At 35.6% G+C, this 16,389-nt stretch overlaps 1 protein-coding gene across 1 annotated transcript in view; it reads left to right on the top strand.

The window, feature by feature from the left end:
- Window positions 1-2,875, top strand: part of LOC104590779 (glutathione synthetase, chloroplastic-like) — a 79,758-nt gene extending 76,883 nt beyond the window's left edge. The window contains exons 11-13 of the mRNA XM_088896478.1: window positions 1,946-2,138; window positions 2,396-2,537; window positions 2,623-2,875. Of these exons, the coding sequence (XP_088752604.1) occupies window positions 1,946-2,138; window positions 2,396-2,519 (317 nt within the window). The 3' untranslated portion in view covers window positions 2,520-2,537; window positions 2,623-2,875. The remainder of the gene's footprint in view (window positions 1-1,945; window positions 2,139-2,395; window positions 2,538-2,622) is intronic.
- Window positions 2,876-16,389: the final 13,514 nt, after the last annotated feature.

Below are 16,389 nucleotides of genomic sequence, written 5' to 3'. Positions count from 1 at the left end.
CTTCCAATGGAATTTCATGCCTTCCCAATATACCCTTGGGTTACTTTCATTCCACCACTCCTTTACTTTCTCCTTAAAGCCCGAGTAATGCAGCCACATATTCTCAAATCTGAAGGGGGAAGGTCCTTTGTTTCCAGGTTCAAACTTGCTAATCTGAATTGGCCAATGGTTAGAAGTAACTCTGGGTAACGCCTTTGACACCATGTCTCCCCAATGCTCTTCCCAATCTGCAGTGAAAAGAAATCTGTCTAGTTTTGAGTAGATTGGGTCTCTTCTATAATTGTGAAGAACGATTTGGGCCAGGTCACTGGTGCAAAACTTTACAAATCTACACAATCCAAGATGACAATGAAGACGGAGCCGAAAGTGGTGTATATCTGAATGGATCACCAGAATTGAATTGGGCCGAAGAACAACAACTAGCACCCGAGATATCTCTCCAGGCCCTTACCAGCCTCAACTCTCCACAAATAATGAGGGTTTCAGGAAGAGTCAAAGGGCTCCACGTGTCCATCTTGATCGATAGTGGAAGCACCTTAAATTTCATAACGGGTGTGTTGGCCAAATAACTGGGATTACCAATCCAACCTATAACAGCATTCAAGGGCCAAGTAGCAAATGGTACATCTCTTCCCTGTGAGGGCATGTACAAGCATTGAACCAACAATCCAAGGGTAGCCATTTGTGGTGGACTTATACCCACTAGAGCTTAGCGGAGCCGGTATTGTTCTGTGAATCCAATGGCTGAGACAGCTGGGACCGGTATTGTGCGATTTGGTCCAATTGTCAATGGAATTCAGGACAAATGGAACCAAGATTCGCCTACAGGGTCTATCAACAAAAAGTTCAATCAATCTATCTCCCCTCTTGAAACAAGCTCAGGATCCCACTCAGCCCATCCTCTGGGAACTTAATCATACAGGCCCCATGTTAACCCAAGCCCAAGATGCAATCACACAAGAAGAACATCAACAACTTAGAGCACTTCTCCAACAATATGCAGCAGTATTCTAGGAACCTACAGAATTAACACCTTCCCGGGAACACGATCACCTCATTCCATTGCTCCCAGGAGCAGCACCCACAAATGTAAGACCCTATTGCTATCCTCAATTTCAAAAGAAAGAAATCGAGAAGCAAGTTAAAGAATTATTAGATAAACAATTCATCCAACCAAGCCGTAGCCCATTCTCTTCTCTTATCCTCTTGGTCAAAAAGAGGGATTGAACATGGTGTTGTTGCATTGATTATAGGACACTCAATAACATCACAGTCAAGGATCGGTTTCCAATCCCAGTGATTGGCAAACTTTTGGATGAGCTCAAAAAAGCCCAGATTTTTTCTAAGCTGGATTTAGAGGCAGTCTATCATCAAATTAGAGTGCACAAAGGCGACATATACAAAACAGAATTTCACACTCATGATGGACATTATGAATTTCAGCTCACACCATTTGGGCTCACAAATGCCCCGACAACCTTCCAATCCCTCATGAATGATTTATTTCGTCTGTACCTACGCCAGTTTATACTGTTTTTCTTTTTTTTTTATGATATCCTAGTCTATAGTCCCACATGAGCCCAACACTTGTAGGATTTAGAAATAAACCATGGGACTACTAATGCCTCAAATTTTGAAATAAACCATTTCCCCAGGATTCTTCTTGAAACTTATCTTCCTTTCACTCTTCACTTACTAGAAATTGCTTCAAGCCTTCAACCTTCTATTTGGAAGTGGTTCACAGGTTCAATACTCTTGAGTTGTTTGCATGAAAGTAGGGATTATGGAAGAAGTGAATCATGTATTCTGGTACTTTGTTTTTGATCAGTAGTTCTGGAAATTTCTTTTTCAGATTTGGTACCATTATTCCTTTTAGCTTTTTGAGGTTTCAATATTATTTTTGTGGTGGTAGTTCCATAACAATGGTTTATGATTCATCCTTCAGGGAACAATATCTATGGTGACAATGTGAGGGAAACTCTATTGAAACTGGAAAGGGAAGGGACTGAAGAACTTGCTGCTTACATTCTTATGCAAAGGATTTTTCCAACTGCTGCTTCTGCATTTCTGGTTCGGGATGGCATTTGTCATCAAGACCATGCCATATCAGAACTTGGGATATATGGTGCTTATCTAAGGTACTAAGTTATTCTATTGCCTTTTTGTTATGTGTGCATTAAGAGCGAGCGAGCGAGCGAGCGAGAGAGAGAGAGAGAGTAGTTAAGGCAGGAGGTGCAGGATGGAGCCTTTTTTTTTTTTTTGATAAATAGGATGGAGCCCTTTAAAGCTTAGGATATTTTAAACTTTGTTATACTTAATCTGGCATAGCACTAAAGTTTTTAAAGTTATACCTTTCCATCAAGCACAACACCATGTATGACATATTGGAATGCAGGAACAAAGAGAAAGTGATAATTAATGATCAATGTGGTTATCTGATGCGGACAAAAGTGTCATCATCAAATGAAGGTGGAGTTGCTGCTGGTTATGCAGTCCTGGATAGTATATATTTGAATTGATTGAGCGGATTTGCAAAGGTAAACTAGTAAGTTCTCATGCAAGGAAGATTTATTGACATAAACAACCTTTTGATCTAAGGACCATTGTTTTGAACTTATGCAGAAACCAAATTAAAAGGGTAGCCCAGTGTACGAGGTGCCTGCCAATGCGGGGTCTGGGGAGGGACAGATGTACACAGCCTTACCCCTGTACAAACAGAGAGGTTGTTTCCAAATTATTTCCACCAAGTGTTTCCATTTTTATGGCAATAAAAATAAATAACAAAACTCTCCTGATGGTCATACTTTATTGTTTATTGTGACTCAAGCGTGGAAGCAAGGAAAGTAATCATGGAAGAATAAATGAAACTTCTTCATATTCTTGAGCAAGTGGCAATTTCATTATTTTGGGTCATTTGGATTTTAGTGTTTGTGTTTTTTTTTTTCAAATTTATTTCCTAGTCTGTTAACGTCTTAGGAATATGGTTTTAGTCATCTTAAGGAGTTAAAATTAGTTTAAAAAGTTTTATTAGAGAATTTTTAGAATTTTAGAAAGTTAAAGATGCGGTTAGGTTATTTTTCTTTCATATTTTAGGGCCAAAACTTATCCATGTTACATATTTCAGTTTCATTAGGTAGGTAATTGAATTAACTTTTCCATGAGGTGAAATCCATGTAAATCTGACATGTTTTGAGAGAGCTATGACCATTTACTAGTAAGGTATTAATCTATGTTAGGATTGAATCTTTTTTAGGTCTATCTTGGAGTACTCGGTTTGTTTAGTTGTAGTAGGAATGTAGGATTAGTAGGAGTGTCATTTCATTTTTGGGTGTCCCTATAGGTTTGCTTTGGCTTTGAAGTAGCTAGAAGTTGTCTTGGGATAGTTTTCTAGTTGAATTTAGTTTTTACTTTTTAGAGTCTGAATAAGGAGATCCAAACCTTTTATGTTGAGCCTATAAATGGAACGAACAGTTTATTTAAAGTTACCTACTGTAATATTTCTTCGTTTACCTCTCACACTCGCTTCTATTTGGATTTAAATATTCTTCTCTCATAATTCAGGACTTAGGCTGCATTTGTCATTCCTTATTTTAAGGACTTATTTCCTTTTTACAGTTAAATGTTCATAAGGGCATTTTAATAGAAAAAAAGGAGATAAGCCCTTAAAATAAGGAATGCCAAATGCAGCCTTTTCTCTTTTTCATCTCACATAATACTGTTATTATTCATTATTGATCAATAACTGTAAATGGCGTTGCATTAATGTTACAGTATTGGTAATAAAATACTGGACATGGTGGAAAAAAAGAATAATGAGAATTTGGTCTTCTGGAGCTTTCTAAAGACCTCAGTGGAGTCTTTGTACAAGATACGCAGAAACACGTTTGATAATGATATACCCCAGTAGAACTCGCTTCTCATAAGTCCTCGTTTGTAATTGAATGCTCCAAGTCCAGGATTCCAGTAGAACAAGGAATTTTCTGTGTACACAACAAAGATCTTTTGTAAGCTAAGAGCTACTAGTTTTGCTTTGGTCATGATCTATCCCAACCAAGGTTTAAAGTATTGAAAACCTAAAATGTATCATAAAGGTAATTTTAAGAAATGTATTGAGATATGTTTTGGAAATGCATAAATACGAATGAAAATATGTATAGATATATTAGAAAATCTAAAAAAAAAGCTTAGAAAGAATATATTAACAATAAAGTTGAGCTTTTATGTGATTATAACTAATTTATTTACATAATTAGTAATCATTGAAAAATAATATAAGAACTAAAATGTATGTGTGCATATATACTAATATTTTATTAGTTAATATTTATTATATAGATTTATATAATATTTATTATGTATATTAGTAAATATAATTTATATTTAATCTTATTATTATATAAATTTTAATAACCAAATTTTAGCATTTATTGAGAAACATCCACTAAGAGAAGAAAAATTACTTTAAGAATAAAAATGCATGCTATTAAGATAATTAATTAAGGTTGCCATAATCGTTAATTATTTGTTATTGTAAATAAATGACTAGGTTTCAGAACTCCTTACCTTCAACTTTATTCGACCTAATTATTATTTAATGACATCTTAAATGTTTTAACTAAAAGTAACTCAAATGAGCATTTAATTAAATAATATTAGCATTTAATGAAGAGAAGAGATAAAGTAAATTTAAGTTTGAATTTAAAAAGTAGAAAGAAAGGAAAATTAAATACATAGTGTATTGGTCCGTTTTAGATCGGTTCAAGTGAAAAAATATGAAAATATCAAATTTTGTATGTCCCGTATATCTGATCTCTCTTGAAATGATATGGATCGATATGTTGCAAAATTTTAAACCATGATCCCATTCCAGACTGGTCCAAACAAGAAAATACCAAACTATCAAATTTTGTATGTTCCGAGTATCGGATCTTTCCTAAAAGTATACAAGCTGATATATTGCCAAATTTTAAAACAAAATTATGAACATGCTAATTGTATATTGAGAACAAGATATGAAATTGTGCTAAATAAACATGTAAGAGCATGTTTGAAGCAAGGTTTTTATAACCAGATTGGATAGGGAACCTTTCTGGGGTCCGATTCCTGGGTCAAACGGTCTGGCCATCCGGTCCGAATGGACGGCCAGCTTTGACAAAAAAAATTGAAAAAACTAAAAAACACAAAAAATGACCAAAACCGTTCGTAAGTCAAACAATTTGACGGTTTGACCACTTGGGTCAGCTATTCACTAACCAAATCAAAAGATTTTGGCCAAAAAGTGGTTTTAGGTAAAATGGAACCAGTCCTGATTCTTAATTTTTTCGATCCGGTCCAGTTTTGAAAACATTGTGTGATGTATGCATCACACCCAAGAAAGAATAGGAAGGAAAAAAGCCAGACTGCCCTAGTACGGATTGTTCATCCTGATCCTTGGCAAAAGCATCAACCACCTCTATGAATGTCACCGCTAGCCTCCATAACTTAGTGGTGACGAAATCAAGGGGCTTTATTTGATAAAATAGGATAGGGGTGCTAGAAGAATAACCAAGTAGTTACAATGCAGGGTTTATATATATATATATATCAAGGATTAAAATATCAATATGTTTAATACCCAAAAATAGGTATATGAACTATGATACTCTCATTTCTGTTTACTACTTTTTATTGGGTAAAATATAAAATCCTCCCTTAGGTGTTTTGGCAATCATATAAACCTCTCCTAATAACAAAGACATTGAAATGATGCTTCAACTTGAAGGTTTCACAGAAACCATTTCAATAAGCAGGAGAGAAACAATTGCAGGTCTCACTCCATTCTCCCATATTAAAAAAATAAAGTACAAAAGAACTTGAAATAGATCGAAAGATACAATTTGCATTGCAGTCTCATAAATGACAATTCATTGTATCCTTCAAACCCATCGATTTCTTCAATAGACTCATGAGAAATAACCTCTCTCTCTCTCTCTCTCTCTCTCCGCTGTGCTATTCCATTTAGATCTGTCACTGTAAATAATATAGCCCTAGTTCTGATATCCTGGAAGGTTTAATTCTATGCCAGTCAAAATCTGATCACGTTTTTCCAATTAGAGAACTATTATAATTTCTGGAAAGCTACTACTGTTAAGCAGTTCATAGAGAACTTTTATAATTTCTCGTCTCTTACCCACAAAATTAGTATTTGCTGAAACCAATTCTTGAAACCGAATCCCCTAATGTAGGTGCTTTGGCAAAATCACTTGATGACACAAACTAGCAATCCTAGTCAACAAAAATGATGGATTCATCATTCCAAGAGAAACCTATCCATAAAAGGGTGTCTCGATAAGTGATAATCCAATGAGTGCGGTGTTAAGGAGAATGATTCCGATCTGCCCATTTCCCGTTTTGTGATGTTGGTGTTGCACCTTGCACGTAGAGAACCATAGCTTGCTGTCTTCAAATGAACAACACAAAGGGTAAATCTGGTATTTTGAAAAATAAATATATTTACATTAACCTTTTTCATAACAAAAATTATACATATTTTTAAAACTACAAGGGAGGTTTATATGATTGTCAGAAGACCTAAGGGGGGTTTTCATATTTTACCCTTTTTATTAGATTTATGAACCCCTGTTACCTTTACACCCAAATCTTAAATACACCTTTAAGTCACTAAACCACCACCTTGCTTCTTTTGATAACAAATGAAACATAATAACTTTTATTACATTTTTTGTCTACATGCAACCCAACAAATAGCATATGTTTATTTCAACAATTCAAACTAAAAATTGAAAAGAATAATATTTAAATTTGGTATTTTATAAACTATTAGAATCTATTAAATCCACATTTATATGATTTTAAATCTCAAAAAAGCTATACAAAAAATATATTAATAATAGAACAGTTATTTTAGTACTTAAAATTTTATAAATTTGCACATGATAAGTATCTTAAAATTTTTATATATTTTTATAAATTATAAATTACTATTTTAATTAAATTAAACAATAGCATATTTCTTATTTACAAAAATAAAACTATTTTTACAAAACATTTGTGTATATAATATTAAATTGAATCTATTAAATCCAATAATCTACAATTATATCAAAAAATGATTTTTATTTCAGATAATTATAGAAATAAAAATATTAATTATTTTCGTAATTAAAAATTATGAATTTACATATGATATGATTTTAATAGATTTGAAAATATATTTATTATGTGTAAAAAGAAAAATATTGTATACCAGATATTTGAGAGTTTAATATTTAGTTGATTTTTTGGTTAATGTTAAAAAGTAAAAATAGTAAAATAAAAAAATAATTGATATATAATAATTAAAATAATTGTTATGTATGTTTTGTGCCTTGAACTTAAATAGAAAATAACAAAATAATGGCTTTGTGTATGTATTATTTTGTAAAAATCTATATCTATACTAATATTAAAAGTGTAGAACTTAGGTAAATACCTCAATTTTCTAATTTAGTCCCTCCCATTTATTTTATTGAATGTAATTTGAACAATCTTTTTTTTTCCTTATTCAATAGGGGCATAGCCAAGGGTGGCAAAGGGGAGCCATGCCCCCCCGCCCCCCCCCCCCCCCCCCCCCCCCCCCCCCCCCCCCCCTCATGCCTTGAAAATCCTCATAGTCCCTATTGATGTTTCACTTATCTTTGACCCCTCACACTTGTTTATTATCTCTCCCCCCCCCCCCCCCCCCAACATAAAATCCTACCTACACTCCTGTCACTCAAATCTCTTTCATTAAGTCTTATATTTAAGGTATTAACTCCCATTAAATTCATTGAATCCTATTCTTAATTAGAATGCCCACTTTTTTAAAATTTGTTCTTTCTAATTATGATGGCATAAAATGTAATTTGAACTACTACATTTCTCCTTATACAATTTCCTCTCATTAAATCTTATATTTCGGTATTAACTTTCATTGAATATTATATTAATTGGCCAAATTAAAAAAAAAATAGGTGTGACAAAGAAGAATTGCTTTTATTGATGATAAAAAAAATACAAATTTAGAATATATCCAAAAATAATAGAGTGAGACTTTAAAAAACAAAAAAAAAAGAGTGCATCAACCCTATGAACATTATGCACAAGTTTGCAAATCATGCATGTTGATGCTTTGAACCATGGTTGCATATTGTGCATGTCAATACTTCGAACCATATTTGAATTTATTGAATTTGATCAGATAAACCAAACTAAATAGTATAAGTTTCATATCTTAATTCAAATGATTACCCAATTTGAAATTTTGATTCTAATACATAGAATCTCATATGTGAAATTGGATACCATTTACCCCAAAGATTGCAAAATTGCAGTGTTCTTATCTGTGTTTAGAAAATCAAACCAAACCGGTTGAATTGTGACCCAAACCCTGGCTAGTTGAGTCATACTCCTATAACTATAGTGAGAAAAAAACCAGTCAAAACTAGTGACCCAGAGGGTCGAACTGGAAAATCAATGACCCAAACCCAGTTTTAGAAAATGAGCTGGTTTTTCACCTTTTTGACACTTTTTTATGCATAAATGTGAACTTCTAAAGGCCATAACTTTGCATTTGGATGTCCAATTGGGGTGATCTTTTTTATTTTGCGTAAATTTTTTAGATCTATGTGTTTCCAAGTAAAAAGGGTGCTTTTCCCCACTATTTTTGATAAAAAAATGCCCTTTCTTGCTTCAAATGTTAATTTCTAATATAAAATTTAAAACTAAAATAAAGTGCATATGTTATAGAAGAATATAATTATATATCTATAAAATATGCTTATTATTATTATTATTATTATTATTATATATAATTATATATCATATAATCATGGATATTATATATTGTATAAATTATAGTACATTATATTATATTATAAAACAAATAAAAATTATGTTCTAATAGAATATAATTATATATTTGAAATATATTATAATCTAATATATCATGGTTCGACCTTCGGCCAGACCCTAGTTGAACCTCTGACTTGTGAACCTCTCCCTCTTCTAGGTCAATGCCCAATCCAATTCTCTGAACATTGGTTTTTATTATGCATGTTTCCAACCTGACCTGGCTTCCGGATTATAAAAAAGAACTTGGTTTTATGGTCAATGGCATTTTCAGTCTATATACATACATACATACATACATACATACATACATACATACATACATACATACATACATATATATATATATATATGTGTGTGTGTGTGTGTGTGTGTGTGTGTGTGTGTGTGTGTGTGTGTGTGTGTGTGTGTGTACTACATTAATGTTATGCCATGTCAAATGGCCTCTTTGTGCTCCATTACAAAATGGCAATCTCCAATTTTTTTGCCCAACAAATTAGGAAAGTGAGAGTGGGTAAACCCCTTCAAAATTCAAGTCTATCCATTAACAAAAAAAAAAATTGTTAACTTAGTTACTAAAAAAAGTGTTAACTTCAAACACTCTCATATGAACACATAGAGCCATGTACGTTGGATTTTTTAGCTATTTTAGTTTTTCATTTTTTTTTTCAAAATTTCAGAGAACAAACACGTCTAAATGTGTACATCAACGTTTCAGTTCTCTTTGAAAAATAAATTAGTTAGTTAACTAATGTTAGTCATTCATAAAATTATTCATTTGATTCCCATTTAAAAATGATTAACATAATAAATTAAAATTGATCTGAATCTAATTTCATAATAATAAAAAATAAGCACAACAAACTTGATACGCTATGGGTTTTTCTTCACACTTAATTTATAATAAAAAAATTTAGCATAATATTGTAACATGAATTACACATCAATAACAATTTACTAAATAAATTTAAATTTAATAAAAGTATAAATTACTAATTTAAAATTGATTTAAGTTTAATTTTAAAATAATGAAAAACAAATACAACAAGTCGGGTTAAATATGGGTTCGCCTTCACCCTAACCTAACCCTCTAATTCTTCTACTTGAAGCCGACATAATGACAAATAGCTTCTGAACCTGACCCAACCCTTTAGGGGTTCAACTCGATCCCTCAATATCCTCAATACCCCTCAACCGAAAATGGGCTAGAAGAATATGAAGCTTGGACCAAAGCAATTCGAACCGATGAGAAAAGAGAAGCTTAGTGAAAATGTCAACAACTTGATCTTGAGTTGGAAGAAACTAAACCACTAGGGATTTCTTTAGAATAAGGTCACGTAGGGATGAGCTGTAAGATATGTAGCTCTAACATTATCATAATAGAGCACAGGTGGCGACTAGAGAATAACACCCAGATCAGAGAGAAGAGACTGAAGCCACATTAGTTCTGTAGTTGCATTAGCTAGAGCTCGAAATTCAGCCTCCATACTAGACCGGGCAATAGTATGTTGTTTTTTATCACTCCACGAGACTAAGTGAGAACCAAGGAAAATACCATAACCTCCGATAGAGCACCAGTCATCAAGACAACCTACCTAGTCAGCATCAGAGTAGGCAACTAAAGACCCTGATGACTGAGTCGAGAAATGCAGTCTGTAACCAATAGTGCCTTTGAGATACCTCAAGAGTCTTTTAACAACCACCCAGTGTTCCTCAGTAGGAGCATGTAAAAACTGACAAGCTTTATTTACAACAAAAGCTACATCTGGTCGTGTGAGAGTGACGTACTGAAGTGCTCCCTCAACACTATGATACTGAGTAGGGTCAAATAAAGGCTCCCCTTGGAACTTTGAGAGGCAAGATGAGGTAGCCATGAGACTGGAAACCAGTTTAACCACAACAAAATCGGTCTTTAACAAGAGGTCCAAAATATATTTGTGTTGAGAAAGAAACAGCCCTGTGACATCCCGATGGGCTTCAATACCAAGAAAATCATGCAAAGACACCAAACCTTTGAAAGAAAATGACTAAGATAAGTCTCCAATGAGACGAGAAACATGAGAGGAGGACCCAGTAACAATAATATCATCAACATAAACCAAGACATATATGGTAATCTAATCTCAAGTGTAAATGAACAATGAGGGATCACATTGTGAACCACGAAAACCAAGACCATAAAGCCGATTGCTCAAATGAGAGAACCAAGCCCGAGGGGCCTGTTTGATACCATAGAGGGCCTTGTGAAGCTTGTAGGCATGACTTAGATAATTGCTATCCTCAAAACCTTTGGACTGGTGCATATATTGTTTCTGTATTGAATCCACATATTATGAACATCTAATTGCCGAATATCCCACCCTCGAGATATTGCTAGAGAAAGAACAGTATGGACAGTAGTGGGTTTGACCACAGGACTGAAGGTGTTTGTAAAGACAACGCTAGGAACCTGAGTAAAGCCTTGAGCAACAAGACGGGCCTTGTAACGATTAATCGAGCCATCGGGTGACGTTTGATTTTGAAAACCCACTTGGAACCAACAACATTCATAGAGGAGTCATAGGGAACCAGCTCCCAAGTACGGCCATGGATGAACGCCAATGGGCAGACTTGGAAGCTTGAGCATAGGAATATGGTTCAACTTCATGAGTAGCGACATCATGAAGCAATGAAGACAAAAGAGGATGGCAAGTGGCAAGTAGAGCGTGAACCGAATGAGCTGCCATCGACCTTGTTTCCATGGAATGAGTGCGCATAGGAAGATGCACCACTAGAGTTGTGTCGAAGAGCTCGAGTGCATCAAACTGGTAAGAGATCATCACTTATAAACTGCCTAATCTGGGTCAGGAGAAGAAGTAGCAGATTCCTCATTAGTAATCTCAATAGAAGGTAGAGGAGAGGAAGATACCTCAGGAATAGAAGGAGCCAGACAAGGAGCAAAGTCGGTGATGCCTAGAGGAGGAAGAATGACGCCAGCAGTGTTAGAAGAGCCAGTAGACGGCGATGATTGTAACAGTCCAGGGAAGGAGTGCTCATCAAAGACAACATGTCGAGCAATAATTTCTCGACCCATAGCAGGATTGTAACAGCAACTCCCTTTGTGACAGTTATTGTAGCCGAAGAATATACAAGGCGCAAAGCGAAAATCCATCTTGTGTTTATTGTAGGGTCGAAGAAGAGGATACCACTTACAACCAAACACTTTTAGTAGAGAATAATCTAGAGGTTTTCCAAATAATTTTTCATAAGGAGAGAGATTACCAAGGCCCGGAGTAGGCAGTCAATTGATAAGAAAAATGGCAGTTTCAGTAGCATCTGCCCATAAGGACTGAGGGAGAGAGGAGGACGCCAATAGAGATAATGTGAACTCAATGACATGCCGATGTTTGCATTCAACACTGCCATTTTGTTCATATGTGTGAGGGCAATCAAGACGATGAGGGATGCCTGCATCATCAAGATAATGAAAAACAATTGTGAAATTCTCCACCCCAATCATTCTGAAACTTCTTGATTTTGGTAGAAAATAAGGTCTCCAAGTGACTTTTAAATTTAAGAAAAGTATTAAACACATCCGATTTCTTCTCAAGAGGATAAATCCATGAAAATTTGGAATAGGCATCCATGAATAAAACATAAAATTTATATCCTTTATTAGACAAAGTTGGGCCAAGTTCCCATACATCAGAAAAACCTAACTCGAGTGAAAAAGAAAAATTCGTATCAAATAAAGGTAAACTTAAATGATGGGCTTTACCCATTTGACACACCCCACACATAAAAAGGTGACTAAGAGGCCTTGAATATGGCAAACCAAATTTAGAAATAATATTTGTAACAACTTTTAGAGATGCATGACCAAGTCGTTGATGCCATTCTTTCAAGGAAGATTTCTCACCTACAAGAGCTTCTGAGTTGACTGTCTTGTTCTGAATTGTCCTGAGAAACTGATAGAGTCCATCTCTATTGTGTCCTTGGAGTAAAACTCTCCCCATATGGTCTTTCAAGACAAAGAAATCTGGGTGAAACTCGAATTCATTATTATTGCAAACAAGAGAGGTCGGTCCAATATTGCCTATCACCAAACATGTTCTGTTACCAATCTTGACTTGTTCAAGACCTTTATAATCTGTTCTAATTTGTAAGTTATTAGCATCCGATGTCATATGATGGGTGGCACCACTATACGAATACCATATTGGATCAAATCCAGAAACATAGCCATTGTGTGACATTCCACTATGAAAGGCTGTAGGATCTGGTGGATTTGAGTTGTTCTCTCCTTGATAAGAGAGATCATGCCATTTGTAACATTTCAGTGCTTCATGACCCAGTTTGTTACAAAGTTGACAAATAATGGTGTTTCCTCATCCATGACTAGAGGGCTGACAGTCATGCCCCTTGCCTTTGTCACGATTATAACTTCATCTATTTTGGTTATAGGAATTTTGAGAAGACTGAAAATTATTGGTCAAAATTTTACTATTATTTGTTGCAATATTTGCATTAGGATTTTCACCAAAAAAATTGTGTTGCAAAAGCTAAACTTCATGACTCAAGAGAAGTCCAAGAACATCACTAATACTAAGTTGATCTACATCAGTTCGATTTGTTATTGTTGTAAAAAGAGAGATTCATACTCACTACCCAAGCTAGATAGGACGTATAAAACCAAATCTTCTTTTGCTACTAGTTCTGAAACTGCAGAAAGATTATCTGCAATTGTTTTTGATTTTCGAACATAGTTACTAATTGACATATTTCCCTTCTTGAGATTCTGAAGTTGGCACCTAAGTTGTAGTACCCTGGACCGAGAATGTGAGGAGAATGATTTTTCTAGGGGAACTTCAAACTTCAGCAGTTGTAGAGAGTCCAACAACTTGTGCTAGAACTCCCTCAGTTAGAGATGCTATGAGCCAACTTAAGACAAGTTGATCTAATTGTACCCAAGTAGAAAAAGTTGGGTTAGGAATTCTCTTACCATTATTAGTAGGATCCCGAATCTCTTCCAGAGGAGGCTTGGTCGATCCATCAATTAGTCCCATTAGCTTGTGAGCTCGAAGTACTGGTAACAACTGAGCTTTCTAGAGAAGAAAATTTTCCTCATTAAGCTTGATTGTCAGATAATGGGAGATGTTGGGAATGGAGCTGACATTCATTGGTGTTGAAGGACTCAGAAAAAGTCGAGCTTGAGCTCATTGCTTCAGATACATTAGTAGTGTTAAAATCCATGGTTGGGTTGCAAAGACTTGCCTCTAATACCAAGTTAAATTCTAATGAAGAGAAAGACAACAGTTCTAGGAATGGGTCAAATTTCATTAACATTAATTTGATTGTACAAAGGTATTATATACAAAACACTGGTGAATAAATCTAGAAAAATAATTACAAGAATAGAAACATGCAATCAAGGTAATTAGCCTAGCTAAGAAACATCCTAATGAGAAAGTTTCCTTTTCATTCTATATGGTCTCTCTATAGTAACTACTCAATCTTTGGTAGGAGCTCCTTCTAGACTAACAACTCTCTTTTTGGTAGGAGGACTAGAGCTGGCCGAACCCTCAATATCCTCAATATGCGGTCACCACCTTACCCTCCAAATCCACCTCCCAGAGCTTTGTAATGTCGTCGACCATGAAGATGTCGGAGTTGAGGTATATGGCATGGCTTACATCTGTAGGGAGGATGTCGGCAAGGTAGATACATACATAATTTAACAATTGGTCTAGAGCTTGGTGCACGGATTTGGAGATCTTCCCATCGACCCGGTTGGAATCAAAGTGATATATGTTGGAGTTAAGATAAGGGAAGGTGGAATTTATGGTTAAGAAGATATCAGAATCAAAGGCACCTACCAGGAAGTGGAAATCAACATTTTATAGACAAGTTGAGTGTTGTAGCATTGGCAGGGGATGGCTGCCATGGTACCACTAAGATAATTGGCGTCAAGGGTCATGGCGACATGGATGTGACCAGTACCGCCTAGGGAGCCACAGGTGTTGCCGTTGTAGAATGTAGGAGCCTCATGAAATATGAGAATATCGGAGATGGTTTATTACAGATAAGGTTGAGGCAGGTGCAGATGGTGGAGGTGGTGATGGGGTAGAGGAGAGTTAGATTTCAAAGAAGACTAGAAAGAATGAATTAATTGAATATGGTAATTACATCATATTTATAGACTAAAATAGTGAAAGAGTGAGAGATCCATCATATGGATGGCCGAACCCTGCAGGTAGGTTGGGCGAAATTTCAAAAATTTCTCTCTCTCCCATCTCGGAATCACATTCCCTATTTTAGAAAAACTGCATTTTTCAAGGATCAATCTTGAACCAAGAACCGAACCAGATCTGAACCAAAACAATAGGAGAGGGATATACCTGATACGAAGAAACAATATCCTCCAATGAAGGTATTCATGCCCAAAGAAGACTCCAAAGACTGCTCCCACTGAAGATGACATAGTGTAGGGTGGAGCAGAATCAACAGTGTTCTTCCCAAGAACCGAATCCTTCAGCAAGAATTCGATGGAGGCAGTGAGCACGACTTCAGATCAGCCTTTCTCCTAAGATTGATATCAAGAACTATTCTTGATCGCTCCTACAAAACTGGAGATCAAACTGGCAGCAGGCAGCAACTGGAGGAGAACACAGGGAGAAGATAGCGTAGTCACACTATTGTTGTCTTCTCTCTGTATGATCTGAGATCTAATCTCTGGGATGCTGGGATGTGATGCGATGAACTGAATGGTTCACCCCCGCCTCCTTTTATAGCCTTAAAGAGATCAGCTCCTAATCTCATTAGGAGTTTCCTGATTCACATCCTTATTTGAATTTGGACTCTCTTTAAGTGATAAGGATAAATCCTTATCTTATCTGCAGATTAGATCAGCTCTCTCCTAATCTCATTAGGAGGTTTCCAGATCCAAATTCAGATCAGGACTCTCTGAGTGGATAGGGATAACTCCCTATCCTATCTGCTGATCCAATCCCAGATCCGCCCCTCTCTTTAATTAGTCCAACTAAACCAGTTCGAAATGCGCTTTAGGCCCAATAAGTCTAAGTGCTCATTAACCTTCCAAACTGCTGCCCAATTGGGCTTCTTTGTATAGCATGGGACCCAAACATTGATCTATACATCAGCCACATGGGTTTAGCCCAGCCTCTATTACAAGGCCTGGCCGAATTCACTGAAAAGATGGTGAACCCCCTGAAGCCCAACACATGGGCTCCTAATGGGCCCAACACTTACACTAAGTGGTCCCTGGATCAAACCACCTTATAAAAACCCAAGGACTGTGGGCAAATGCAAGATTAGCCCATCAAGTATTACCCTCAATGGTCTTATACTTAACCTCTCAGCCCATAATGATCAAACACTGCCTGACAAGAGAGGACCTCTCTCTCGGCTGCAAGGAACATGTTGCACTCTCTACTCACATGGATCCCAGGAATTAAAACCCTTTGCAAAAATTTTGAAACCATAATATATATATATATATATGTATATCCGTATATAAATATA

This window comes from Nelumbo nucifera, chromosome 1 (genome assembly GCF_055504915.1).
Source record: "Nelumbo nucifera cultivar China Antique chromosome 1, China Antique-T2T, whole genome shotgun sequence".
In the NCBI taxonomy this organism is placed as follows: Eukaryota; Viridiplantae; Streptophyta; class Magnoliopsida; order Proteales; family Nelumbonaceae; genus Nelumbo; species Nelumbo nucifera.
This window is presented reverse-complemented; position numbering and strand designations above follow the sequence as displayed.